Source organism: Doryrhamphus excisus, chromosome 11 (genome assembly GCF_030265055.1).
Source record: "Doryrhamphus excisus isolate RoL2022-K1 chromosome 11, RoL_Dexc_1.0, whole genome shotgun sequence".
Classification (NCBI taxonomy): domain Eukaryota; kingdom Metazoa; phylum Chordata; class Actinopteri; order Syngnathiformes; family Syngnathidae; genus Doryrhamphus; species Doryrhamphus excisus.
Window position 1 is genome coordinate 7918026 of NC_080476.1, and position 27882 is coordinate 7945907.

General features: G+C 40.7%; 4 protein-coding genes and 1 long non-coding RNA gene across 10 annotated transcripts; 1 reads left to right on the forward strand and 4 right to left on the reverse strand.

Annotated features, from left to right (window-relative positions):
• The first annotated feature begins 602 nt into the window (after window positions 1–602).
• On the forward strand, window positions 603–10618 carry LOC131138748 (palmitoyltransferase ZDHHC23-A-like). Its single transcript, XM_058087957.1, has 10 exons — window positions 603–789; window positions 1340–1468; window positions 1571–2161; window positions 3709–3876; window positions 4128–4377; window positions 8444–8571; window positions 8644–8717; window positions 10170–10283; window positions 10362–10463; window positions 10536–10618. Exons 2-10 carry the CDS (start codon window positions 1350–1352, stop codon window positions 10553–10555), a joined length of 1566 nt encoding a protein of 521 aa, XP_057943940.1. The 5' UTR covers window positions 603–789; window positions 1340–1349; the 3' UTR covers window positions 10556–10618.
• On the reverse strand, window positions 2391–8684 carry LOC131138749 (uncharacterized). 2 transcript variants are annotated; one of them, XR_009132130.1, is made up of 6 exons: window positions 8232–8684; window positions 7345–7394; window positions 7149–7239; window positions 6724–7037; window positions 3208–3369; window positions 2391–2984 (listed from the first exon to the last, which is right to left on the reverse strand). It is a non-coding gene; the product is annotated as an uncharacterized LOC131138749 (long non-coding RNA). The 2 variants fall into 2 exon arrangements; XR_009132131.1 differs by having other exon boundaries at window positions 7200–7239; window positions 8232–8682.
• Window positions 10608–19811, reverse strand: LOC131138740 (zinc finger X-chromosomal protein). Of its 5 annotated transcripts, XM_058087943.1 has the most exons (8): window positions 19485–19811; window positions 16142–16238; window positions 15809–15902; window positions 15588–15716; window positions 14921–15070; window positions 14722–14847; window positions 13697–13840; window positions 10609–13109 (listed from the first exon to the last, which is right to left on the reverse strand). In XM_058087943.1, the coding sequence occupies exons 3-8, from the start codon at window positions 15900–15902 to the stop codon at window positions 11809–11811; spliced, it is 1944 nt and encodes a 647-aa protein (XP_057943926.1). In that variant the 5' UTR covers window positions 16142–16238; window positions 19485–19811; the 3' UTR covers window positions 10609–11808. The 5 variants fall into 5 exon arrangements, with proteins under 5 accessions (XP_057943924.1, XP_057943926.1, XP_057943927.1 ...); XM_058087944.1 differs by lacking the exon at window positions 15809–15902 and having other exon boundaries at window positions 19485–19810; XM_058087942.1 differs by having other exon boundaries at window positions 15588–15902; window positions 19485–19810.
• Window positions 19812–20242: 431 nt separating this feature from the next.
• On the reverse strand, window positions 20243–21596 carry LOC131138747 (diamine acetyltransferase 1-like). Its single transcript, XM_058087956.1, has 6 exons — window positions 21374–21596; window positions 21264–21315; window positions 21107–21190; window positions 20929–21030; window positions 20801–20841; window positions 20243–20708 (listed from the first exon to the last, which is right to left on the reverse strand). The coding sequence occupies exons 1-6, from the start codon at window positions 21437–21439 to the stop codon at window positions 20541–20543; spliced, it is 513 nt and encodes a 170-aa protein (XP_057943939.1). The 5' UTR covers window positions 21440–21596; the 3' UTR covers window positions 20243–20540.
• A 2058-nt stretch (window positions 21597–23654) lies between these two features.
• Window positions 23655–27846, reverse strand: prdx4 (peroxiredoxin 4). The gene is made up of 7 exons (XM_058087479.1): window positions 27545–27846; window positions 26767–26884; window positions 26566–26682; window positions 25227–25349; window positions 24995–25125; window positions 24883–24917; window positions 23655–23762 (listed from the first exon to the last, which is right to left on the reverse strand). Exons 1-7 carry the CDS (start codon window positions 27747–27749, stop codon window positions 23712–23714), a joined length of 780 nt encoding a protein of 259 aa, XP_057943462.1. The 5' UTR covers window positions 27750–27846; the 3' UTR covers window positions 23655–23711.
• Window positions 27847–27882: the final 36 nt, after the last annotated feature.

Here is a 27882-nt window from a genome sequence, read left to right on the forward strand (position 1 = left end):
TGCGGTGAGTGTGGTGTGAATGGTTGTTTGTCTATATGTGCCCTGTAATTGGCTGGCGACCAGTCCAGGGTGTACCCCGACTCTCACCCAAAGACAGCTGGGATAGGCTCCAACACCCCAGCGTCACTCGTAAGGATAAGCGGTAGAAAATGAATGAATGAAAGTTTGTAACAGGGAAAACAGCCCCAGCATGCAGCTCCTATCTTATCACATTGGATTGTCGTCACACACAGTGGAATGCAAAGACACTAACAGACCCACAAGTGGATCAGGCACACTGAAGTCTTGTAGAGTTTTCTGTGAGTGAGTGGCAAGGTCAGGTTGCTTGTGTTGGGAGGAAATGTGATCCCAGGGGGTGGAGCTGCCCCGTGGATCATCACTCCGTTTCATTCATCTACAAAACCCTGTCTGTCATGTGGCTCATATTCCACAGACAGGCCAGTGTGTATCATCTACAACACCAACCAATCAGAATGTGTTTTTAATTCTACGACTTAAAGGAGCAATTCGGGGAAAAGTACTTCAGGAACTTTTTGTGAGGAAGAGAGTGCAACGCGTTACTACCGTGGACCACCATGGGAATGCTACAAATGACACCCATCTCATTGCTTTGACACACTTCCGCCAAAGAGCTACCACAGCAGAGATGTGACTTACTGTTTTGTTTTGTTTTTTACCACAGACTTCATCAAACAAGGAAATATAATACACATTTTTACTTAATTTTCCTCAAGAGTGCATTCAAATTCCCTGGAAATCTTAAAAAAGAGTTTGGACTTACAGTACAAGGTAAGTTATGAATTTAATTTTCTCTGTAATCTTTAATGTTACTCGTTTAGAAAGGTAATTTCTACTGAGATGATTCTGCCTTTACTACTTCTCACTTTTTTGATTGACACTGTCAGAGAGGTATTCACTGTTTATCACTGTAGTTATAAAAACTAAATTATTATTTCTAAGGTAAAACCTGATAGGATGATGAAATAAAATGTCAAATTATGACATATTTGGACAAAAGCTCATTTGCTATATAGTACAGTATTGACGACTGTTGTCCCAGATACTTTGTCTCAATGGACACAGTGGCCTTCTTTCAACAAATGACATTACAAGCTCTCAGGTCTGATTATAGAACTTATTAATTTTGTAAATACCCTGTGGAATATATTATAAAAAGATAGTTGCTGCTAAAGTATTCATTCATAATCACTAATTTTGTGACTTACTGAAATTCTGATGCTGTGTTTTTGATATTTGGTGGGGCAAATCATTACTCTGTATTAGAGGGATATGCAGCTGTAGTTTCAATAGGTTTGTTTCAAAGTGTTGCTTGTTGAAGGTGTGCCACCATGAAATGGGAGAAGTTAAAGCCTCCAGAACCAGACGATCCAATGTGTTGTTGTGAATGTGACATCTTCCAGCATGGATGTTGTTGTGACTGTGAAGATGTGGACGAGGCCTTTAACAGGTAGGAAGGAAATAAAAGATTTATATGTGTGAATATGAATCCATCAATCCATCCATGCACCTATACCTGTCTGTCCAAATATGAATTTATTCATCCATGTAGGTGGCTGAGAGACAGGACACCAAAAGGTGGATGTCACCCTGCCCTTTTGGGGGCCTTGATTGACAACTTGGAGATCAGCATGGTTCCTGCACTGGTTCTGTTGCCTCTGCTGTTGCGTGTGGCGGCACTACACTACCTACTAGGTATCATGATCCTCACGGCTCTTCCTGGCCTGGTGCTGTGGCTCTACTACGCCACCCACAGGAGGAAGAGACGCACACTCTTCTTCCTCACCTTGGCTCTCTATTCTCTGGCCTATATGTACTACCTCTTCCTCACTGAGATTCTACCTCGCGGCAACGTGAACCAGATGCAGCTGGGCACCGTGACCACCGGGATGATCCTGACTATTGTCTCTCTGGTTTGGACTAAGAAAGGTCCAGGATTTGTCAAGAATACTGAGGAAGCTGTAAAGGATTTGCCAGATCTAAGTGTCCAGTCATCTTGCACACGACCTAAATCACAGTTTCACACAGCGGAAAGTGGAAAATGGAGCTGGTGTACAGTGTGCAAAATAAAGCGACCACCCAGGGCAGGACATTGTAGAACATGCAGGGCTTGTGTCCAACGCCTGGACCACCACTGTGTCTGGTCTGTGCATACACTGTGCATTTCTCAGTATCTTTTTAAGTCGTTACTTTATCGCATGTAAAGAGATTATGTAATGAAATAAACAAAAAAATACCTGTTTTGACATAGCAGAGGGAGCGGACATTTTAAAAAGATGTGTATATGCAAATATACTAAAAACAGCTGTGTCCCAATGACGTGCATTGTTAGCAAGCTCATGTTAAGTCGATTTCTCGCGTTATTTCTTTCCCTTTCCTCTGCATTATATGTGTTCATGTTTCACATAAGGATTGTGAAATATTGCAGTACCCCTTTAACTTCTAATAGGTCTAATGTGTTTCTAATAAGTGTGCTACTCAGTAGCACATCGGTTTTCGTTAAGAATTTGTTCCGAAAGTTCATACAAAAACGTAAAAAAATTATAAAGCGTTAAGTAATAAACAATAAAAATACAGTTTACTCAAGAGTTTACTGAAGAGATCACATCCAGAGGAGCCAGTTAAGGTAGCTCGGGTATCTAATCCGGATGCCGACCTCCAGATACCCAAAAACAATAACAAAAAAAATACATTTTACCGAGAATTATTGTGCAGTGGTGTGAAAAAGTGTTTGCCCCCTTCCTGATTTCTTATGTTTGTCACACATATTTCTTATGGAGTCATGAGTCATGTGGAGTCATGAAGACTGACCTTAAGTGAGGCCCGCAGTTCTTGGATGTTGTTGTGTGGTCTTTTGTGATGAGTCATCGCTGTGCTTTTGGGGTCATTTTTTTGGACAGTTCACTACTGGGACGTTTCACCACTTCCATGTTTTCACCACTTGTGGGTTTAGATTTTCTTTCGCCCTTAACAATAAAAGTTTCATTTAAAATCTACATTTTGTGTTCAAAAGTTCAAAAGTTATAATATTTAAATATGCCTGATGATCTGAAACATTTAAGTGTGACAAACATGCAGGGGGAAAACACTTTTTCACACCACTGTAGTTTTACATGCAGAAAACAATGCAAAATATTATACATGTCAAATTAAATGGATGAATGAACATATAACATCATATGCAAATACCTTTCTTGATGAATCTTGTTGGTGAAAATGGTGGGAAGCAGAGGGGGGTGCCATCTGTCCTTTCAGATGAATTCCTTCTTGAAATCAATGGTGACCCCCACCTTCTTTATCAAATCGCAGTGAGTCAGCAACGCTTTGGGTGCTTTGTTTGGACACTCGATTCTGCAGAATGATACAGTACAGGGCAAACAGACTTGTTTGTTATGTGCAATATTGTACAGTCTATTGTGCATATTGAGACAGTAGACAGTGTACAAAAAATATTTTGGCAAAAACTTAAAATAAATCATTTCAATCACTTCAATATTATTTTAAATAATCTAGTATTCACAGCAAAAAATGTGATTATTAGATAATTTACTACATTTTTAAAAACAAAACATAAATTTTCTGTTCAGTTTAAGTATTCATAGCAGTCCTAAAAAAAAGGATTGGCCAATCACACAGGGTTTTAACACCCAAAAAATCATTGTTTGTTTGTGTGTATGTGCTATGTTTTAGGATAAACAGTTGTGTAGGACAGGCTAACCACCGCAGCTTCCTGTTGACCCTGTGTGTGTTCCTGCTGACGTCTGTGTACGGAATCAGCTTGGTGCTACACAGCCTATGTCCTCAACAGTACCTGGTCAGCGCGCTCTTCTACTGCCCCGGTGTCTACACTCAGGCCAGGTATGGCTGATACAATTTATGTTGACATCATGTACTGCATGTGTTGCTCATTTGCAAAGGTGGTGCTACAATTACTATGCCGGACGTGAGTCGTTTCTGAAATAATTGACTTAAAGGTCAGCTCTGACATCATCAATGGTGTTGTAGCATTGCTGAAAGATAATAGCACTTACTAAGCCTCCAATTAGATCATCATCTTTATGCTCATAGTCAGTTGAGATATACCATATCTGAATTACTTTGTCTTTCAGCTCAGCTCTGTGCTTCACTTGTGCCTGGTACAGCGTCATAGTCACAGGGAGCCTGCTGTACCTTCTGGTGGCACAAGTGATCAACATCAGTTTCAACATGACAGAGAGGGAGGCTCAGCTGGCCCTGAGAAACAAATCGGGCCAGAGACGCCTGTGGGGGCTCGCCGACGCCACGGGAACAAATTCACGAGGCTTCTACCAAAACTGGGTTGACTTCCTCACCATGGCTGACGCCTCAACGTCTTCTCGCGCAGGGCCCCCTGACGTGGTCTAGTTTCTTTCTTCAGTGGTAACATAGTGTTCTCAAAAATACATGCAACTGCACTTTTAAAATACAGTACGTATCCGACAACTGTACATCATTTTATTATGTACACAAAATAAAAAAATAATTTTTGCTTGTGTTGTTAAGTGCCTTTATTGTTAATGCAGGGCTAATCATCATTGCTACATATAATATTTAATGTGCTCTCTCTCCTTCTCATAATTCATATTGTGGGTGGAGAAAATAGTTTAAATCAATACTTTGTCCTCATGAACTGTACAAGTCAGTGCATTGGATGTTTTATTTGCCATCTATGCTGGATGAATGTGGTTATCTTGAGGTTAATTGTAATAAATTACCTTCTTCAGTTATGTGAGAGGTGCAAATATGAAAAACAGCTTGCATATAATGCACTGAAATTCTACACTGCAAACTACAACCACAGTCATAAACATATGAAATGAATACATTGAATGAATAATCAGTTATCCTATAGAGGGCAGCTTTGCACCGATTATTGTTAATAGACACCACACTGCCTTTGGACTCTTTTCTGTTATGAATGCATGACATGGTTATAGATTGTTTGACTGTATAGTGTGTGGAGATCCAAGTTTTTCCATCACAGGTGTTTAGCATATCATGACAACCCCTCGATATTAGGATATTGTGTGGGTTCTGTCTCTTGTTGAGCTGTTGAAAGTAAAAATATGATATGCTTCTGATGCTTAAATGGAGCTCTGCAATACACCATGACATACTGTAAAATGAACAAACAATCTCTGAAATACAGTGGGGTCGTTTGTGAGTCCAAAAGGCGTAACTAAGAGAGGGGTATTAAATATGGTCTTCCACTTGTCCCCCTCCTGGACCCGGACCAAATGATATGAACTACGAAAGTCAAGTATAGTTAAAAATCTATAAGCGAGAATTAAATTAAAGTTGTTCTTGACTGTAATATTGTTTAATGCATGGTAGTCAATGCAGGGACAGAATGATTTATCTTTCTTCTTGAAAAAAAACCTCAGCAGCCAACAGAAAAGAAGATGGCCAAATAAGACCAGATGTGAAAGATGTGGAAATATATTTTTCCAGCAACTCCCTCTCTGGTCTGGACACAATGTACAAGACGAAAAGCAGTAAAACAACACCCGGCAGAAGGTCAATGGTGCAATCATACAAGTGATGAGGATTAGGGGCCGGGCCTTGTCTCTGAGGTCAATCTTCTCAGAGACTGTAAAGCAGGGGTCGGGAACCTTTTTGGCTAAGAGAGCCATGAAGGCCAGATATTTTAAAATGTGTATCTGTGAGAGCCATATACATTTTTTAAACATTGAATGCAATAAAATGTGTGCATTTTTATGTAAGACCAACAGTTTTAGATATAATGGGCTCTAATTATGTAGACCAGGCACACTACCCCACGCCAATCGGGTGTGGCCAGCACACTTTCGTGAGCAGCGCAGTGTCTAATAATAAATCAAATACTTGTTGCCATTAATGCAACTTCTGCTGCTGCATGGTTTTGCACCGTACTCAGTATATTTCATTCTTTTGGCCATCTTCGTCAGAAGGCTTGGTTCTGCAGCTTTAGCTAGGTGACTATTTGACTAAAGGAGGAAAGTTTACATTTACATCTTAATGACCGAGGTACACTACCGCATTACCCAGTAATAATCGAGTTTTGGTGTTTGACCTGGAAAATATCATCAGGAAAGATAGATATGGTTGGCTGTATTGCAGTAGAAAATAGATGGACGGATTAAAATGCATAAGAAAGTTGTTGATTTTGAATATTTTTAACAGTGATTTCTGTGATATTTACTTTAAAATGTTAGCAAAAATACATTTTTATTGTGGTAAATGCTTGAGAGCCAGATACAGTCATCAAAAGAGCCCTACCTGGCTCCCGAGCCATAGGTTCCCTACCTCTGCTGTAAAGCAAGGAGGGGAAGTGCGTGGAATGGCCGAACGAACACAGTTGTTGTAGAAGAACATTATCTAATTGTTGGTTGAGGATTCAGTCCAGTTGACATCGGTATTGCGCTTGACCAAACAGGTAAACCCTAATACAAGGGGTGCGGAGCGAGAGGGCATGATGAAAGTCAGACGAGTGACGGTTGCTGGAAACACGGCGCGAGAAAGGTATGCTTTGATGACTGACACTAGCCAGATGGTGCCTGTTAAGTGAGCGCATAACATTTGACACAGGTGTTTTAACAAGAGGAATGGCATAATGTCTAACAAGGGCCTCATCCACAAAACTATCGTCTGCACCAGAGTCAATAAAAGCATGAATTCATATGCTATTGCTAGCCCAGGAGAGCATACCTGGCAATTGTAGCCGGCTGGATGCCACATCTAACAAGAAGGACTTCTCCACATAAGTGGTCACTGGTGGGGTTGGGTCAGAACGGACGGGACAGTGGAAGATGGGTTGACTCCCCTGTCCGCAGCAGATGCACAACCACAATCGCTGACGCTTGATCCTGTCCGTTGGAGTAAAGCGGCTGCCTCCCAGCTACATAGGTTCTTCAATCTGTGACACTGGCACTTTTCAATGCGAACTCCCAAGGTGATGAGGTCACTGAGGTTGTCAGGGGTGTCCAGAGGAATCATCTGATCCTTTATGGTGTCTGAAAATCCTAGAAAAATGAATTCAACAGTGCTGACGCATTCCAATTGCTTTCTCTAAGTGTAAAGAACTCATTTGCGTAGTCAGATGTGCTGTAGCAAATGACCTCTATTAAACATACAAATCAACATGTGGCTCCAAGAAAGTCAGAGTTTTTCTTCCTGTCACTTACACACATTAGTGACCTGGAGAGATGCCGGTGCGGCAGACACCTGTTTAAAAAAAAAAAAAGAGTTATAATGCTAACAGCTTCTGAAGCAAATATATCACAGTACAATAGGACTGTTTTTACACCTACTAAGAATCAGTTTCCAAACCTGAAAGCAGTTTTCTTGTTGACTGAAGTCATTATCAGGATTTGGTGTGACTGTCAGTTGAATGATGAGACAAAAGAGAGAGAGGGAAAAAAACATTAGAATAGACTAACCAATTCAGTTCACATGGCATTGGCCGTCCAATCTGTGGAAGCGTTTGTGCTGCAACTGCTGACATCTGAATTTAATTCTGCCGTGGAACTCGCCAGACAGGAGCTGCTGTTTTGTTTACCACTTTTAGTCAAAACTTGCAACGCTGCAAAAATCGGCAATGTACCACATTAGTTCAGGGCCCCACAATTCATGGAGAGGGTGCATTTTCAGCAACTGTGCAAAGGATGTGGAAGGAAAGAAGATGAAGACATAAGCAATCTGACAGCGTGGTGGTGTAATGGTACAGCTGCTGCACACCCAAGCATTAGTCTTATTTGTCTCAGATGGCTTATTTACTCTTATTATATGTACTATATTTGGTCATATGAATTTACATTAACTATGCAACCTTGATAAAAAATTACTGTAGTCTTATTATTCCAAAATATGCATCTAACTAAATCCAGGGTCAAGTCAAATAGGATAAAAAACGTCTTTTAATGGGTCAGTTATGTCATAAAGATGGGAAATGTGACCTTTTTTTTCACTGTACCCTAAATTCTTGTTTGTGACTCATTTTGTAAAAGGGGAGGGCCTCAGTTTGGCCAGGAGCAGCCCTGCATTTGTAAATATGATTTTGGTACCATCAAGCACATCTTCTGTGGAATTCTACCCTCATGGGGTTAAAAATGAGGCTTCTCATGCATGTGTGAGTGAGAGAGTTGAGGGGGTGAGAAAGTTGTGTGTCAGCCTTCCACTATAAATGAACAGATGTCAGGCAGGCAGAGCATTATTACCAGCAGACGCGCTCTTCAGCCATACTCTACTTCTTCACCATCGCTATGACCTTGCTGCTGACACTGCTGGCCGCCACACTCGCCTCCATGGGGGTGTCTGCCGAAGTCATGCCCCCAGCTGACTTCAATGTACAGGGGGTAAGCATTCTCAGAGGATTTTTTGGATAATTCACATTCAAACACAATATCTTGCACCTCAGATGGCAGGGAAGTGGTACCTGATTGGTTTTGCCTCCAACGGTCAATGGTTTGTCAACCACCGTGCCAGCATGAAAATGGGCACAGCCATTCTAAGCCCAACTGCAGAAGGTGACCTGGATATATCATATGCAAGTTTAAAGTGAGTGAGACAGAAGCTGCAGGGATTTAATGAAGGAGAATTCCTAAGCATGTTTCAGTTGTTTCTGAGCAGACCTGACGGCTCATGCTGGAGAATGAACAACCTGGCAAGGAAGACGGACATACCTGGAAAGTTCATATACACAAGTGAGTGTACACACGAACATAAAGTTACTAAGGTGTTCATGTGTCAACTTAAATATGTAGCCTTACCTTTTTTGAAGTGATTTGAGGCATTCTGAGAGGAAAGCTGACGTGCTGTAGGCGAGTCTATTCTGTGGTGAAGCTAGTTGGTTGCCGCCGCCTAGTAGCTAGCAGGTGTGTTCTAGCTAGGTGTGTTCTAGCTAGGTATGTTCTAGCTAGGTGTTAATACGCCAGTAAGTAGTTCCATCGGCGTGGAATACGTGCATGTTAATAATTACAACGTCGCTGTAGATTGGTTATATACTCATCATAATGTACACAAATTTGCGGAGGCTTTTTTTGGAGACTCACATAAGGATTGTGAATTGTGAGAGTGTAAATTTGTGAAAAAAAAAAAAAAGGACGCCATCAACCAAAACGTCTGTGCAAGAGCGCGGGTCGACTTGGCAACTAATTGCCATAAGTAATTAACCATTTTTCTAAAGACTACAATTTTAATTACATGTATGTTGTCTTCCAAAGCATTTTGAGCACAACCAACAGCGGGCACTAGAAATGTAATTGAGATTTTTAAATATGAGTGACTACATTGCGAATTAATGTTGCTGACAAATTGGCTATTTTTGGTCTGTTATCCTTTAAAATCAATTAGGTTAATCATTTACAAAAGCCATTATTGTTTAAATTTGTGTTTTTACAAGTTACATGTGGCATATAGTAATCAATCATAATATTAAGTACACCTGCACGGTTTTCAAAGAGCACCACAGGGAGGTGGCATCTTGAGAAAAATCAGGACAAAACATTTTTAAAAATCTACTAACCAAACTTCAGGCTAAATGTAATGGAATTTTAGACGCATTGCTTACAAAAGAATAAATGGCACTGTTTCTAATTTGTGAGCTAACAATAATTCGTCGTTATCACAATATCGTCAATTGGTCCCAAACCCAACGCAATAAGTGAATTTCTACAAAGGAGGATCCAATTTTAATAAACATAAATTTTCATCGTTAGAGCATAGAAAACCTCTTCATGACTTTCTAAAACACAATTTTTTTTACCATTGTTAGAGCCCTCAAGACATGAAATAACACCCCTATAGTCACCTTGACTCGCATACTACCCTATATTGTAGATATGATCATAGAAAATAGCTGTTTAAGACAGAAAACAGAACTCATGCTCATGTGTGTGTCAATAAATGTCTTCCCGGACATGTCAACAGGAAGTGGCATCCAGGATTCTGATTTTGAGTTTTGGTTGGAATACAGCCATTCCAGTAGCTCGTGTTATTGTGATGATGACTATTATAAATGACATTTTACAATATACAGTACTTTTATAAAATTCCCGGCACATGAGTAAAAAATGCCACAAAATATGCCAAAATAAAAAAATACAGATTGGCATGTATGATTTGGCTGTGCTTTCATGGGATCCTCTGTCCATCAGGCTGGGGCAATGCCAATGACATGCGTGTGGTGGATGTCAAGTACGACCAGTACGCCCTGACACAAACCATTACATTAGACGGGGGTAATCCCACAGTGGTAAACAAGCTCTACGGTAATGACATTTTCACATGAAATCTTCAGTGGTCACCACACCATAGTAGACTAACCTTTGTCATGCGGTTCCACACAGGCCGTGGAGTGGACCTCAGCCCAGATGTGCTGGAGAAGTTTACCCAGTTTTCCCTCAACACTGGAGTCCTACCTGAAAATACTGCATTCCTCTCCCACAATGGTACAACTCATATGTGAAAGATTTATGTGTAAGGCATGATGATGTGACGTTAAACACTTTTTCTTCACCCAGGTGAGTGCCCGGCGGCTTGACTTACACAAGCTGCTGTCCGGATGAACCTTTATGTGTGCAAATAAAATTTAAAACAGCTGAAATACTTTTTTTATTACCTTTTTTTTAACAAATACAGTGACATACATCCAAAACAACACTCACTTTCATCGTGTTTACAGCTACACGCTTTGTACAGATTTGTATACAAAACAATAATTTACGTCCCATAGAAGTCTAGTTAAACAACTATACAACAACTTGTAAATGAAATAAATATTTTGAAAACAATCACAGATGGGGAAAAAATGAAGAAAAATGTACAAAAAAAGTACACCAGCACCTGTCTTCTGCAGTTCTAAAACATTTACATTTTTTCCCTTCTGGCATAAACAGTGTGTGTTGGTAAAAGCAGACTTCGGTTTATCGGCGCGCCACATAGTTTCAATGGATCCTAGTGGTGCCACGGTTTAAATAAGGACACTGATATAAGGGTATTTTTAGCCAGCAGATATCAATTAGGTTGTTACTTCAGTCTAACATATTTCTATTTATAAGAAAACAAGTTTGTTCATGACATTCAGACAAAAATGTTTGATGTAACATGAAAACAAGACAAACTTTTGCTTTTTGAATCTATGAGGGGTTTCCCTTCCTGGCAGAAAATATTATCAGTTGCTTGATTCTAAGAAAAAAATTTGAGAGCATCACATTAACTCATTATGTGAATTCTTCACTTTACGTCCATGGTTGTAAAAGTGTAAATAGATTGTCGCCCCTCTGTGTGATGTACACACGAGGGCTTGTGTATTTTGTCACAATATGTTACAGAGAGGTGGCGGTTTGAGCACCAGGAAGCACAAGATATGCTTTTGATGGCACTTGTACATAATTAGCATCCACCTTAAGGTAATTGCATTCAACTTTACTGGGTTGTCTAGTGCTACGACAAATACATGCTCCTAATTCTCACTGATCTGTCTAGTATATCCAAACTTGGAGACTTCAGTTTTCAAGATTGTGTGGTTGTGGTCTGCAAAATATTAGAAAAACAGACATTTGCACTACCTGCCATGCAAACTGTCCCTCAGCATGGAGAATGCAGTTAAAAGTGCAAGTCTTCAGAGAGTTCTGCTGCTCCCCAAGAGCGTTGTGTTATGTACATGTGTATACATGTGGAGAGACAAAGAGGATGTAAAAGAGAAGTAAACAAGAGGACAGGCTAAGTGCAGCATAAGCGCCATATGGTTATGTTGAGTGGTGCAGTGGCTTGGGTGTGATGGTCACAGTCTTATCACTCTGCCTGGACCACATCTTTGTGGTGGCGCAAGATATGCTGGTTCTTTTCTGATGGTCGCCGGAAGCCTTTAGAACAGATCTCGCAGCGGTGCGGGTAGTCCTTTGTGTGGATAGAAATAACGTGTCGCTTGAATCCCGATGCGTCCCCCGTGCTGTAGTCACAGTACTGGCACTGGTAGATTCTACGTTCTTTTTGTCCTTTGCCAATAACCACAGTCACGCTACTCGCTAAGCTGGCTGCACTCACTCTAGTGGGCGGGCCAGAGCCAGCTGAGCCACTCGATGCAGACTTTTTAGGGGTCGCCACAGGAGCGTGTGTCTCTGTCCTTTTGTCCTCACTCATTTCAGGGGAGGCCTGCTGCTGCTCCTTGGTGTGCACGGACAAGATATGGCGGCTGAGGACAAAAGGGTCAGCGTTTTTGAAGTTGCAGTGTCGGCACTGGTGGAGTTTCTTGGTGCGATGGGCGACAGAGTGCTTCTTCAGTTCCGACGGCCGGTGGAAGCCTTTGCCACACACAGCACATTTGTGCGGGTAGTCCTTGGTGTGCACAGATATGATATGGCGTTTAAGATCACTGGAGTTGGAACTTTTGTGGTCACAGTGAGCACAATGGTGGGTCTTATTCTCCTCGTGCGTGAGTGCATGCTGGTTCAGTTCCTCCTCCTCTGCAAACGTCTGGAAACAGCGCTCACACTTGTATGGCATCTCCTTGCTATGCTTTGTCTTGATGTGAGTCTTGAGGTTGGACGAGTCGGCAGACTTGTAGTCGCAGTACATGCAGGAGTAAGGCTTCTCACCTGTGTGCGTGCGCATGTGTTTCTTCAACTCCGATGGGTGGCGGAAGCCTTTCCCACATTCCACACAGATGTGAGGGAAGCTTTTGCTGTGAACGGCTAACAAGTGTCTGTTGAGCAGTCCTTGCTCGGCAGTTTCGTAATCACAGAACTTGCATTTGTGCGTCTTGGCGGGTGCCGGCACCTGACTCTTGGGCTCCCGGTGGTGGTGCTGCAGTCTGTGGGAGAACAGCGCTGACTGCTGGTGGAACTCCTTGCCGCACATTTCGCACTCGAAGGGGGCCTTGCTGCTCAGAGCATGTACCTCCATGTGGTTGTGGAGGCTGGCTTTCTTGTTGGTGGTGAAGTCACAGTCGGTGCATTGGTACTTTTTCCTGGTCAGAACCTCCTGATGGTGATTCTTGGTGTGCCGTTTCAGGAAGCCTCGCGATTTGAACTTTTTGCCGCAGAGCATGCAGGGATATACCGTCAGAGGTTGACCATATGGACCAATGATGATGGCTACAAAGAAGAAATAAAGGGTTTAATTACTTTTCACAACAGCAAAAGTTTTCAGTAAAGACCAATCCAGCTGTGAGCTTCAGGGGCTCCACCTTTGGTCACAAATGGACATTCTGTCAGTGAAAGATGCTGGACTTTCTGATGAACAGCGTTTCAATGCATGTGCAAGCTAAGGTGTGGATAACATCATAACATGGTCCTGTGCAGCTGCACCTCCAAGTTTGAGGACACGTCTCGAGTCAGGCAAAGTTGGAATTGCATGCATGAGAAGTGACATCCTGCCTCAAGTGGAGGAGTTTAACTGTTGTGAAAAGTTGTGATAGTTGTGAAAGGATGCAACATGAGCGTGACAGATGGTTTGGTGCAGCGACCACAGCTATCTATAGCCTGAGAGCCCCTTGTCGCTCCCAGGTGGATTGTAGCAGACAGCCATGGCATGCCTCCTAAGACGGGTGCCCCTGCTGCCTCTGCTGGAGCCTATCCCAGCTGAATTCGTGCGAGAGGCAGGGTGCACCCTGGACTGGTCAGTGATTGTTATTATTCAATAAGTAAATAAGTAAATAAGTGTTAACTGGAGTAAATGTTACCTGTTTGGACTTGTCGAGGTTCAGATCGTCGCTTGGTCTTGTTGCGCTGTCGGCCGACTTCGTCAACACCGTCCGATTCGTCGATGTGCAGAAGTGCACTCGCTGCTCCGTTTCCGTTTTCGCAGCTCTCGCTATCCTCCACACCTGTGAGAATAAAAGACAAAATTCATCAACTCAAACATTGCCGCTAAATCAGTCACTTCCATCTAGGGGTTTCCTTTTTCGCTTCCAATACAATACTGATATTGCAGCTTTAAATACTGTATAGGCTGATACACAAAGTATACATGTATTTATTTTGTAGTGTGGAATGTAGGAAATGGAATGTCACCCATTTACATCATTATACATATGACATATAGTTTCATCCACAATGTAGTGGCAGCTAGGCAAAATATAGCAAGGTTCAAGGCGCTCAATGAAGTATATAAACCCGATATTACTCACCACCGTCAGGGCCTTGATCTTTTCTGTTATAGCTAATGACTTTGTGCTGTCCTGTGTGACGCCGCTTCAAATGTGTGTGGGTTGATCAGATTAAACTTTCCCAGTTTGGTGCCGCAATGGAAAACTTGTGCACACTCCGCTGCTACGTCTTTTTACTGCCACACAGCTGACATTCAGGCTGTAGCAATTATTGGAATAATTTGAGTACTTCGAGGAATCGTTTACGTGTCCAACGCGCGTACGCCACCAACGCAGAGAACAAAGAAGGAAGCGGGTGAAGACACGGGGAGATTGAAGAGGCTAGAGAAACCGACAAGGCAATAATTTATTATTGTGTGACTGAATGACGAGTGGTGTCATTGGGTTAAGTTTGTATTGTGTTTACTAGTTTTCGGCTGTTGTTTTTTTTGTCTCTTTAATGGTTGCTAAACTCAGTGCTAACTAATAGTAGAACATGAACAAAAATGTGCTGTGGGCTGCACTTCGAAAACCTCTGGCTTAATGGATTTGCGGCCCAAACAAATCCAAATTTACCACAGTTAGCCCATCAATAACTTCATTGATCAAAACCCACTCACTGTGGTTTCCTTGGTGATGAGAATCACCTACAGACATGTAAACCATCTTCTCTCGAAGTGTTTGGCCTGAAGACTCCGTCAGCGCCACATTCTCCATGTCCCCATCACTGATGTCAACGGATTCTCCTGCACGACAAAAGTGTACATACAGAATCTGCTACATTGTAATCCATGATCATGTTTTTATACAAACTCTTACCCATGTCGTCCTCTCCAGAGTCAGCCTTGAAGATGTACACCTTGATCACTTCTTGTCCATCCTCGTCTTTCTCCACTTCTTGGTCCTCTACAGCTCCTTCCACGGTTACCTCTGTGCCATCCTCAGACACCATTTTACCAGCTTCGTCTACTAGTGAGGGTGACAAGGACATCTAATTAGATATTCAATCATGGAAGCCACAAAACATGAGCTAGTGATATTGTCTATTCTGACAGATGCAACGTTTTTAGATGCTGTAAATGCTCTAATTATAGAATTATTGCCAGAGCATTACTTAACTTAAATGGCAAAAAGGACACAGTTACTTCATTATTCATTTATTATTGCGGTCGGGTCTGGAATCAAATCAACCGTAATAAACAAGGGACGACTGTAATTGAAAAAAAACTTGTATAAAAGCCGCTGGATGCAGACTACTCATGCTACTTCAAATGGAGCCAGTCTTGTGGAGCTAATGCAAAACAGGAGTTTGCCTACAGCCACAATAATATTTGCCCTGGCACTAGTTCTTTACCCCCGCATTCGGCAACAATCTAGAGAACTCTGGTTAATTGAATAGGGGAGTTAAACAGGAGCATTTATTTTAGTAATAGACCGAGCGACAGACAAATTGGCATTTTTTGGTTAACAGAAAGAGTTAACTTACAGGATATCATCAGATAATCTCCACAGCCATCCTGGTCATCGTCTTGCTGCTCGGCGTCGAGGCCGTCTTCGGGGATGTCACCCATGGCGACGCCTTCCTCCTCACCGTCCAAGGCCATCACGCAGGTTTCTACAGCGACATCTTCATCTTCATCGCAGTGCACATACTCAGATACCACATCCTCAACAGCATCCTGGATGACTAGCTCGTCTGGGGCAAACCTGTGCACCGCCATGCCTTCACCCTCGCCCTCTGACACCAACACAGTCTCTTGAAGCTCCACAACAAACTCCTGCCCGCCGGCACCACCCTCATCTGGAAGAGGCAGGATTACCCAGTTAGCCAGATAAAGCATGCAGAGCATCCCTTGAGTGGATATACTGAATGGCTCAACATCATGCATGCATCACTATTAAACTTCCTCTTATGTCAATTAAGTCATGTTATCTGGCTAAACTAAGAATCCTGCTTCTTCAAATACACCCCATATCTCCTATACCAAATGCTTTCAGTCCAAAGTGTAAACAATCATTAATACAAGCATGGCAAATTACCCGATCCGTGTAATATTATTTTAGGCTCTTCAGAATGTATTGGAAGCCTGGTGACATCCTCATCCATTGTCCTTGCACTGCATTTGTTACTGGAGAGCTGAAAACAAATGATGAAAGAAACTTAAGACTGGTATTAAACATGACAAATTAGCACATTTTATGCCATACAATCGTCCCTCATTTATTGCGGTTAATTGGTTCCAGACCCGACTGTGATTTCAGCTAAAAAAATATTAAAAAATAATGCGCTTTGTTTAAAACGCATTGCTCAACTCTAATGCACAGGCTACAGGATCACCATTTATTTATTTATGTATTTATTTATTTATTTATTTATTTATTGAGGACACGGTTCAGTGTTTATATTGAGAGTGGTAGCCCAAATAAATACTTCCCCACACGACGACAGCATTAATTCATATAATGTATCAAAGTCCGCCATGCACAACTCGGCTTGTTTAGGTTTATGATTTATACCGGTATAAGTCATTGTCTTATCATTGAAAGACTCAGGTATACTGTTGTATAAAAAATATCGCCCAACCCTACTTACCACTTTCATATGGAATGGGAGGGTACTTTTTGTTGGACATGCCATGGTTGGCTACATGCAATGTGAAGGTAATGTAATCTAATGTCATGTCTCATCAATATAGCATTACTTATGCCTAATGACCAGAATACTACATATGACTTGTTTTTCAATAATTTTGACTAACAGGAGTGCAAAGTCAATAGCGGCCATTTATGAATTAAATTTCAAAAATTTCGAAAAACTGTGATAGCGTGTGGGAGTGATGTTCGAACCACAATGTAGCGAGGGACGACTGTACAGCAATGCTGAAACCATGTTGAGTGGCGTGAGTGAAAATATTTGCCAGTATATATTCAATTGCACCTTTATTGACCATTTTTTCTTCACTTATGAAGACTTTGCAATTATTAGAATCAAACTAATATATCGTGATATAATCATACTTATTTCCATCTATTCCAGAGCTGTATTGATAGCACTCAAACAAGCCAAAGTGTTTCCAAATTAGATTAGTGTGGATGTGAATGCATGCATCCGTGTGTGTTAATTCAATATTACAATGACTTTCACATGATGTAGTCCACCAGCAAACCAGAAACCAAAGACTACTCTAAGATACAGCACAAAACCAGTTTCATCAGACTATTATCATGTAAAAATTACAAAAGTGTAAAAAAAATGTATTATATAATTTACTTACTCAATTTACTTACTCTGTTAAGGTTGGGCGGTATTTTTATGTACCAGTATAGATTCTTCCAATGATAAGTCAAGTATGATAAACCAGTATGATAAAGGTAAACAAGTTGATGACTGCGCACCGCAGCAGATATATAAAAGATGAATGAAATGCTGTCATCTTGAGGAGAAGGAACATTTGTGTGTGGCACAAACTCATAAAACACTTGGGAATCCCCTACCGACTTATACAGGTTGAAATGACAATAAACGCCAGTGAAGGTTAGCTGAATCTCCTCTTACAGAGCATGAATGGAAACTAGCAGGGGGTAGCTTGTGTGGTTGTGTGTGCATGCCGTGCGGGTAATAATACAAGAAGCATGTTTATTTAGGAATGTCGCTCGTCTTAGCCGTAAATACATTCTCTACACACATGGAAGACACATCATCGATCGTCCTTCAAAATAAGAGCGTTGTTTGCCCGATGTCTGCTTAAACAAAGAGTGTCATAAAAAAAATATCTAAAATGTGCAGTTGGAATTGCATGGGTGACTACATCTTCCTTAATCGCAAGCACAAGCATTACAGTTTGTTGAATATTTAGTAGCAATTTGTGCAGACGCTGTCATCCCATTAGAAAAGTTAGCCAATTTGGTACCAATAAATAAATGGGTTTTACACATTTATTACACATCATTTACATATCGCCTAACTCTGATGCTACTATTGACAAAATAAACAATACTAAATTGCAAATTACGCTGCTCTACTAAGGTTATTAGAAAGCAATATGACATCAAAATTCATAGTGAACAAAAGAAGGCATACAAACCAAGAATGTCACAACATTTTTTCCAAACGTTTACACCGTGTCATTATCACTAAGTGTACTATACATAAACTAAAGTTACTTGTCACTGTGCTTCCATCACAGCTGCAGAACAGCAATATGAAGTTCTTATTTTATAACACAATAGTGCCGTAAGCTGAAAACAAAACACACACAAATGTTTCAATACATTAAAACTCACAGAAGAGATTTTAGCTTAAAAATGCCAGGGTAATACCATATTTTGCTATGATATGCTATGATGTATACACAAGTCTTATCAATATATGATGGTTTAGCCATTGTGGATTTTTTTAAAACCTTAAGTTACACTCTTGAACCAACTAACTCCTACAATATTGAGCAATATTGACACATTAACTAATCCTAACCACGGTACCAGCATCACATTCTGGTGGCACATCTAACTCTCTTGTCACTCTCTCTCCCACGCACACAGAAAGGGGATGCAGAGATGTAAATAGTGATGAGAGAGATGCAGCCGACCAGGGTACCATTTCATTTCCACGATTCGTACCATCCCCCACCTCCAGGTGAACGCAGTAGCTGTGGTGTTTATAATTAAAGATGCTAGTGCACAAAAGATGCTAAGCAAAACAATGGATCCACTCGTTGGGTTAGCCAAACTGAGCTACACAATCGTGAGAAGCTAAACACGATGTTATGGGAAAAGGGGATGAATAACTGAATCGTGTTGTGCAGCGGAGAAGCACGTCCAAGCGAGAATACAGGACAAGCCGTCACTTAAATGATACAATGTTGACAAGATGGCGTGATTCAAATAAATATGGCTACAATGTAATGGTTGTGTGGTTAGCATCTTTCTCGGAGAACGCACACACAGACACACACCTTCGCTATACAGTTTTATCACCGCCATTTTGTTAGCTTAGTGTCCAAACGCATGCTAATTTAACACACATATTCGGATTGCGCCGTTTAGAAGAGAATATGTTACTAGCACCGCATATGACTGTTATTACATTGACATAGCGTTTAAATAATTACCACGTTACAAAAGCCAAAACTACGAAATACATCTCCCTCTCTTTTCAAGCTAGCTAGTTAGCGAGCTAGCAAGCAGGGTAGGCCGGAATTCCCGTTACAAATCGTGGCCTTTCTTCAGGCCTGGGCCTGAGAAGAAAAGGCCATACCCCCTTTGCGGCCTCTAAGCGAGTTCAATAAATTACATCGCCCCATGCATGCAAAAACAAAGCATCAAACAAATGCACACTCCTTTTTGCAAGCAGGCACCTTACGAGCAACAATGAGCCCCGTACCAGATTTATGCAGCAGGGATGGCCTCCGTCCACTCCTCGGCTTCCCAGGCCGCCTGGTTCCCCCCCACCCAGACTCAGGCTAGATTCAATCGGGAATTTGGTGTTATTTGGGCGGGCCGCGGAGGAGCCGAGAAGGAGGGGTCTGGAAGGGATGTTTCTCGAGCTTCACTCAATGCAAAGCAGGACGTCTGGAGCCTGATCTTGTCATGCTACAGCCCCCCGCTCATCCAAGTGCCGAGGCCGCCGTCAGCACAACACGTCACAGCCCGAGAGCGGCAGGAAAATGCGGAAGGGTTTGTAGTGGAAACCACACGGGCAGGTAGCCGACTAAAACAGGCCATCAAGCCAGGCGAGCCTTCGTGTGTGGGGCTTCTTTTAATATGCTTAAACTATGGGGAGGGTGAAACTAGTTTGGGGCAAAAGACTATTAAAAAGTCACACAATGGTCTCAGATGAAGCACTAAAGCACGTAAAACACAAATACACAATAACTCAATAAACACGTGGACTAGTTTTAGTTGTGTTTAGGTCAAGTAAACTATGAAAACTAGGCTAATGTAAATGAATACATTTAATTCAAATGGTTCATTTTAATAATCATGCATTATACACCAATTAAATATACCACTAATTGACCACTAATTGTATATTTTTTTACCCATATTTTGTGTGGTTAAAGGATCTACTGTATTATTGCAGCATTTGTAATCCAATACAAATAACATTTCAAAACAGTCTTTATTGGAAGGAATGGCAACCCCCCCCCTGCCCCCCCACTTGTGATCAATATATGAATTAATACATACTGGAGTGGTAAATAAAAACACATTGTTTTCCTGTCATATAAAAAGAAGAAAAAATCCAATACAAATCTTTTTCCAATATAACATCACTCGAGATTCACGCAGTCAGAAGTTGAATCAGTAGAATTTGCATTTTACACTTCATGTTAGATTTACAGGACATTGAGCATGGTTTTGTACTGTATACTACAGGCTATATCCGTACCATGCAGGATACACTTATACATTTCTATGTAATAATAAGATAAACTTCTCAATCGTTGCTCATTTTCAACAGCTCCTCCTTGTCAATAGCAAAAAGGCGCCACCCCTCTTCGGACGACAGGTCAGCAGCCCCCCTTCTCTTGTAGAATTCAATAGACTTTGTGTTGTTTTCTGCCACGATGAAGTGCATGCTGCTGCAGCGAGTCCTCACTGCCGTCTGCGGCAAGAAGCACACACACACACACACATACGGTAAGAAACACAAAGTCCAACTGAGGAATTGAATGCACTTGTAAACGTGTACTCTACCTCACTTAAGACCTTTAGGATCTCTGAGCCAATACCAAACCCTAGTAAAAGATCAAGAAGTAATCATGTCTGTCAATGTGATATCAACAAGTTCTGCAAATGAGTAACACATGTACGATAATCTTTACCCCGAAACTGTGGCATGACAAAAAAGTCTTCTAAGTACAGTAGCTTTCCAATCCAAGGGTCATAGGTGAAGTAGTACATGGCAAAGGCAATTACAGTGTATCCTACAGTGGATGACAAAGTCAAATTTTGCATATTATTTTACATACCAATCTGATTGAATGAGGCAATGGTTTTTACCTTCAGGTGTTTGCTTTTCTTTTGGGACTTCAGCAACCAAGCAGTGGTAGAACGGATGCTCTCCAAAGCCGTCTTCAAGTAATTCTACAAGCGACAAGTTGATTTTTAGATTCTAATTCTATACATTCACTGGCAAGAAAATGTTCACACACATTACCTTTCTCTGTCAGGATGACCTGCTCCCCCATCTCTTCAAAATTGGCAAGTTCCTAGAGAGCAAAAATAATAAAATAAAAAATCTTTCACCAGTTTGTGTTATGAGCTTACCTTTATGAGTCGCAAGATATCACACACGTCATTTGGTTGGGCCTTCCGTAATATAAAATTGGCCATTTTCTTTTTTTCCCTTTTTTGCCTTTTCTCACTATCCCTCTAAATGTGAATAAAAGCAAAATTTGTTTCTTCATCCGCTCCTCAGGAGTTGACCCCCCCGGTGATGAATAAGGACATGCAGCATACACTGAAGTGTTTAGATTGTGCTTGCTTCTCATACTTTCATCTTCTTTAAGTAGGCCTGGAGGTGTAAAAACAGGGCTCCGTATATGGGCAGAGAGTCAGCTACTTCCTGTTGTGGAAGAGTCTCTTATCTTTAGAGCCATGACTTCACATCACCTAAATGTCCTTAAACGTTAAACATTAACCAGACATGGAAAAATTCCAGTAGTTAACTTAAGTGTGTAAGTATTTGCCATACAAGTAGTGGTGTATACTTACTGTAAAATCAAGTATATTGGTGTAGTAGTGTCAGCATTAGTCTTTAGAATCAATCTGTAAATTGGGCCAGCAAATATTGGGAACAAATTCTCAAATGATTAAGTTGGATGACACTTATTTACTTGAAGATAATTTACTTGAAAGATAATGTACAGAAATGTACAGTACTTTTATTGGAACCACCTCGTGCTACAAAGCACAAAACACTTTTAGCTCATGTACATTGGGGGTGCTTTTTCCGGGTACTCTGGTTTCCTCCCACATTCCAATAATATGTTAGATTAATTGGCGACTCCAAATTGTCCATAGGTATGAATGTGAGTGTGAATGGTTGTTTGTCTATATGTGCCCTGTGATTGGCTGGCGACCAGTCCAGGGTGTACCCCGCCTCTCGCCCGAAGACAGCTGGGATAGGCTCCAGCATACCCCAAGGCTGAATGTTGATAGTAATAATTTTCTGTCTTTATAAATAATACACACACTCACACACACAGTGGAACCTCAGTTTTCATCAATAATTTGTTCCAAAACCAAAACATACTATGAAAACAGAGGCAATTTTTCTCACAGGAAATAATGAAAATTTCTATTACAGTAATCCCGGTTAATTGGTTCCAGACTCTACCATGATAAGGGAATTTCTGCAAAATAGGATTTTTTTTTTATAATAGAAATATTTTTGTAGTTTAACATTGGAAACCTGTTTACAACCTTGTAAATACAGTTTTAAACATGCTTCGAGTCATTTAGACATGAAATAACACCTTTTTGGTCACCTTGTTGGTGTTATTTTTGGTTTGTTGTCCGTGTGATACAGCTGGCTGAAGTACAAAGTGTACAAAGTATCCTCGGGGATAAGAAAGTTTACCTTGACTTTTACACTCCTATTATTACCCATGTAGTAGAAATAATGACATATCAGACATAACATAAGCCTAGTTTACACTTGCACATATTTTTATCCCCACATTGATACGCCATTCTGAATTTGGAAAGAATTATGGCACACATCATTTTTGTCAACTTGCCGCAACATGAACATACCACAACCAATGTGCAAACAGTGCGTATGAAATCGCGTCTCATTCATGAGAGTCAACTTTTCCACAGCCTCTAGGAACAAGTAGAAGGGGAATTCTCAAGTAGTTTCTGTAGGCCTTTGGGTCTTCCTTGTAAAGTTCTGTTAATATCTCATTGTTCTGTTAATAACTTATGGTTGATTCAGGCTTCCCATGCATCCTAGAGAGATGGCATTCAATATTGTTTTTCACCTTTTTTTAAAAATCAAAGTGTTGGCACTCACAACTTTCCTTGGCCCCATGCCAGGTTATTTCGCAGTCGCACTTAATAGAAAATGCATGGACAATAAGTCAGCAACACACAGGGGACTTTGTTTGGGCACTGGATTCCGCAGAATGATACAATAAGACGGAAAATAGACTACCTTGTTCCATGCAATATTGCGCGAAATGAACGAGACAGGGCTGCACGGCAGATGAGTGGTTAGCGCCTCGGGTCTCCTAGCTCACAGCTAGTTTTCAGTACTCCAGTTTCCTCTCACATTCCAAAAACATGCTAGGTTAATTGGTGTCTCCAAATTGTCCATAGGCATGAATGTGAGTGTGAACGGTTGTTTGTCAATATGTGCCCTGTGATTGGCTGGCGACCAGTCCAGGGTGTACCCCGCCTATTACCCGAAGACAGCTGGCATAGGCTCCAGCACCCCAGACAGAGGCAAAGTTTTCACAAAAATTTGTATGCATTTGGTCACCCTGGGCTCACGTTAATGTTTGCCAATTCTGACACTGGAATAAATGAATATTAGAAAAAGGTTGATAAGATGAGAGCGTATTATGAAAACACAATTTATTTGAATTTTCATTTTGTTCCATCAGTTCAGTTTATCAAAATACTTCAGCTTGCCTGAAGGATCGGGAATGATCTGTGGAAAAGAGTAAATGAAATTAGAACACAGTTCTATATCAAATAATTCACGTTCAAGATGACATTTTTAGCAAGATTATGCAAAAAGTATATAAAAATTCCTACAAAACTTTGTGGCTGATTTCTAGGCATAGGGATGGGCACATGTCACATTTTAAGCAATACAGTAACTATCCCCAGTACTGGTATTTCACAGTACACATTTTTGGTATGTGTTCATGTTCATTTTCATTTACCATCTTGAATTAATTTCTTTTCTTTTCTTTTAACAACTGAAAATGATTAATAGAAAATTGGGCTTGGGATCCATTGGAGGCAAATACATTTAAAATAAATGAGTAAAAAGGTGGTTGTTTTTTTAGGGGGCTGAATTTTTTCTCGGTTAAGGTCACTAAGTAAAAACTAAATCAGAAGTGCAGATTGACTATAGTTTCCAAGATACAGTATTGGGTCAAAATTGGAAATGTATGCAAAATAAGACAAAAATCAGAATGTAAAATGTGTCTCCAAGCAAACGGTTCTATCTGAAAGCCTGTCTGCACATTCCAATACATTCATTCATTCATGATATAAAATGTTTAGTCTTTTTATTTGTAGAAATATCTCTTGGAAGAGAAAACTTAATCAACGGTAGCAGAAATTGGCTTTTGGATCAGAGTCATATAATTATAAGCAGCTGGTGGCAAACCTCAAGTCATGCAAAATGTCACTAAAGATACAATTTTTGCATTCCCATCTAGATTTATTTCCATTAAACTATGGAGAAGTAAGTGATGAGCATGAGGAACGATTCTACCAGGACATTGCAGCTATGGAGAAAAGATATCAGGGAAAGTGGAATCCATCTATGCTTGCTGACTACTATTGGAATGTTTGGAACATTCAAATGGAACATTTTCGGTACCCATCCCTATCTAGAAAGGTATTATATTTTTTGTAAATGTGTTTCTTGCAGTATAACGAATTAGAGCGGGTTTGTCCACCATAGTAGTAATGGAGTCAGTCTGTGATTAATAATAATGCAAATATTCACATGAACAAACTGTGTGTTTTATTGATGTTGACTGATGAAATGATGATTAGTTGGTGACAAATGATCGGTCATGTACTGTACTCACTGTGTCGCTGCCTGGCTTCCATCCTGCTGGACACACTGAAAGAGTCAAATTCCAGTTAGTGCGTAAAGAAGCCATCAACAATAATCCTCTTATCAAGATGAGCTCATCGTACCTTCTCCGTGTTTGTCCGTGTATTGAAACGCTTGAACCAGCCGCAGTGTCTCGTCTACGGATCGTCCAACTGGAAGATCGTTCATGGTGATCTGCCTTAGGGTGCCTTTGTCATCAATGATGAAGAGTCCCCTGAAACCCAATCAAAAGTGAATTACATTTAACGTGAATGAAGGAGGACAGGTAGAAACAGCTAAACCACTTTGGCCTGGTTCATCTCCGGCTTTGTGTACCTCAGCGTGTGGCCCTGATCCTCCAGGTAGACCCCATAGTCTTTGGAAATCTGGTGAGTGAGGTCAGACAAGAGAGGGATTTTCATTTGTCCCAGTCCTCCCTGCTTCCTGGGTGTATTGATCCTGATAAAGCAAAGGCATTGGCACAATCAAAGTCGCTATATTATACGTTTATTGCGGTTAACTGGTTCCAAACCTGACCAGGACAGATTAATTTCCAGTAGGATTCAATATTTGTAAACAAAATATTTTCATACTTGGTCATAAAAAGCTTTTGTTTAGTCTTTGTAAATGTAAAACGTTTGACATTCTTAGGAGGGATTTAGACATGAAATAACACCCCTATAGTTTACACTCCTACACTATCACTGCAGGGACATAAAAGACGGCCACCACTCAGGCTGCTGACTCTGCAGTGTTGAGGTAATATAATCTATGGAATGCAACCTATATTACTGACACAGAGTAAGCAGAATACTATAAAAGATTATAGATAATAATAGCCAGTAGTCAACCATGATTCAGTGATCATTAATTAATAAATTTTTTTAAAACCATGTTAGAGATAGGGACGACTGTAGTATTCTATATCAGTCTTTAGGTGTCAGTAATTGGATTAACATTATTTCTTATGGGAGAAATTGATATATTAATATCATATGTTAATATATATCATAATAATTAATATGATCTCAGGGAAGAACTAAATTTGAAACACTTATATGCTAGGACTACGTTAAAAAGCCATAGTATTTCAGTATGTGGAATCAAACTATGGAATGGATTGAATAATGACCTCAAACAATGCACAACGATGAGCCAATTCAAGAAACAATACAAGCAGTTGATGTTTGTTAAATACAAGGATGAAGAGTCTTGAACCAGTCATGATGTGCTATACATAATCACTATATTGACAGTTACTATGGTACCCATTATGTCATTGTATGGTCATATCACCTTGTACTTCGGTACGAGGTGCATTATTAAAAAAAACAAAAAACTTAAACTGTATTATGGAAAGCAGGAAGTGAACAAACAGTTACTGATTGTAAAAAGCACCAGATGGAGGGGTAGGATTTAATAAGCTTTGCTTCTTCCTACTCCTTTTGGACATGTGGAACTGTGAACTGATTATGGGATGCACTCAATTGTAATCTGATGCATGTTCAAATGAAATAAAACCATAACCATTAGCATGGTTCTATTTTACTTCATTAAATTGTGCCCTCTGCTCGTTGCTGCTATGAGGTGAAATCTATTATCCCCCATTGCTTCCAGATAGAGAAACCATACACAATGTACAAAATACAGAGTAATCAAAAACATGTCAGGTTACCAGGCCAGGTGAGTGAACTGGGAATCCACCGAGCAGGCAACCACCTCGGTGTTGATGGCCTGAAACTCATGCACACGGTCGCTGAAGGCTATGATCTCAGTTGGGCAGACAAACGTGCTGGGAAAAAGAAGATGCCAAAATTTTTTTTACAGAATTGTCAATCACATCCTTGAAGTTGTTTCCATGTCTGAGCTCACTCACAAGTCCAGAGGATAGAAGAAAAAGACCAGATATTTTCCTCTGTAGTCTGACAGCTTCAGCTCCTTGAATTCACCATTGATGACTGCTGTTCCTTCCCAGTGTGGGGCAGGCTTTGAAACTGGAAAAGAAAACAGACACTATATTTAGATCTTAAGTACTGTTAGATATGCAACTGGGGTCTGTGTTTGGAAAATATTTGGAGTAGCAGACAAACTACTAAAATAACATAACACCCCATGGTCACCTTCACACTCATATTACCCAATATAGAAGACATAAGCCATTTTAAGAGCTAAATAAGACATAATATAGACTTGCAGTGACTATTGTCTTGTCAATATAACATTACTGACACCATGTGACCAGTGTTGAATACTACATGTAAAACATGTACAGTTGAACCGCAATTAGCGTGCATCTCGGTTAGTGGGTTTATTTATCTGTTAACATAAAAAATTTACACCACAATTTTGCCTCGGTTTACGTGCAAACAAGTGGTTTCCTTATGTCGCTGTTTCGTCCAACCCGTTGTGCTACTTTGCAGGCATAGTAGGGGCGGGGGGAGGAACTTAACCTGTGCAAATCTAACAATGACGTGTATTATAAAAGGTACATTACATTTGAAAGCTACACCCGCGCAGTGTATGGTGGAAGAAACACGCTTCTATTGTCCTTATAGCAACATGGTGGTTTGGAAAGTACCTTTAGATGCTCCAGTGCAAAGTAAATTGACATGCATCATTAAGAATAAATAGCATTTTGCTACGTTAGTACTCACTTTTGGCCTTGCTGAGGTGCAGAGAATGATCAGAGACGGGCACACGGGAAGCCTCCCCAGGATAGACGTGTCCTCCTGCGTAGTTGTGACACTGAGAGTTCTTCAGCTGGGCGCCTTCTTCTGCAGACGTGAGCGTCAAAACGAGCAGCAGAGCTGCACAGAATATCTCCTTCTGTGGGCTGGGGTGGACTGACACCTCCATCATGTCGTTCAAAGAGCACACGTCGTCACTGGTGAGCGTGGGAAGGAAAGCTCCAAAATTCAGACGTTCGTGTGTTCTTCTTCTTGAGGTGTTGAAACGGCTTTTGTGCGCCTGATATATCGCATTACTGCCACCT

Excerpts from the sequence above, each read along its gene's own strand:
- LOC131138740 (XM_058087940.1), bottom strand. The coding sequence starts at position 15,990 with ATGCATGATGTTGAGCCATTCAGTATATCCACTCAAGGGATGCTCTGC. Across the intron at positions 13,841-14,721 it reads TCATCACCAAGGAAACCACA|GTGTGGAGGATAGCGAGAGC; the intron begins GTGAGTGGGTTT and ends TTATTCTCACAG. Across the intron at positions 13,110-13,696 it reads ACCTCGACAAGTCCAAACAG|CCATCATCATTGGTCCATAT; the intron begins GTAACATTTACT and ends TCTTCTTTGTAG.
- LOC131138747 (XM_058087956.1), bottom strand. The coding sequence starts at position 21,439 with ATGGCCAATTTTATATTACGGAAGGCCCAACCAAATGACGTGTGTGAT. Across the intron at positions 21,316-21,373 it reads ATATCTTGCGACTCATAAAG|GAACTTGCCAATTTTGAAGA; the intron begins GTAAGCTCATAA and ends TTTGCTCTCTAG. Across the intron at positions 21,031-21,106 it reads AGAAAAGCAAACACCTGAAG|GATACACTGTAATTGCCTTT; the intron begins GTAAAAACCATT and ends CATCCACTGTAG.
- LOC131138748 (XM_058087957.1), top strand. The coding sequence starts at position 1,350 with ATGAAATGGGAGAAGTTAAAGCCTCCAGAACCAGACGATCCAATGTGT. Across the intron at positions 2,162-3,708 it reads CTGGACCACCACTGTGTCTG|GATAAACAGTTGTGTAGGAC; the intron begins GTCTGTGCATAC and ends GCTATGTTTTAG. Across the intron at positions 3,877-4,127 it reads GGTGTCTACACTCAGGCCAG|CTCAGCTCTGTGCTTCACTT; the intron begins GTATGGCTGATA and ends TTTGTCTTTCAG.
- prdx4 (XM_058087479.1), bottom strand. The coding sequence starts at position 27,749 with ATGATGGAGGTGTCAGTCCACCCCAGCCCACAGAAGGAGATATTCTGT. Across the intron at positions 26,683-26,766 it reads TTCTTCTATCCTCTGGACTT|CACGTTTGTCTGCCCAACTG; the intron begins GTGAGTGAGCTC and ends TCTTTTTCCCAG. Across the intron at positions 25,126-25,226 it reads GATCAGGGCCACACGCTGAG|GGGACTCTTCATCATTGATG; the intron begins GTACACAAAGCC and ends ATTGGGTTTCAG.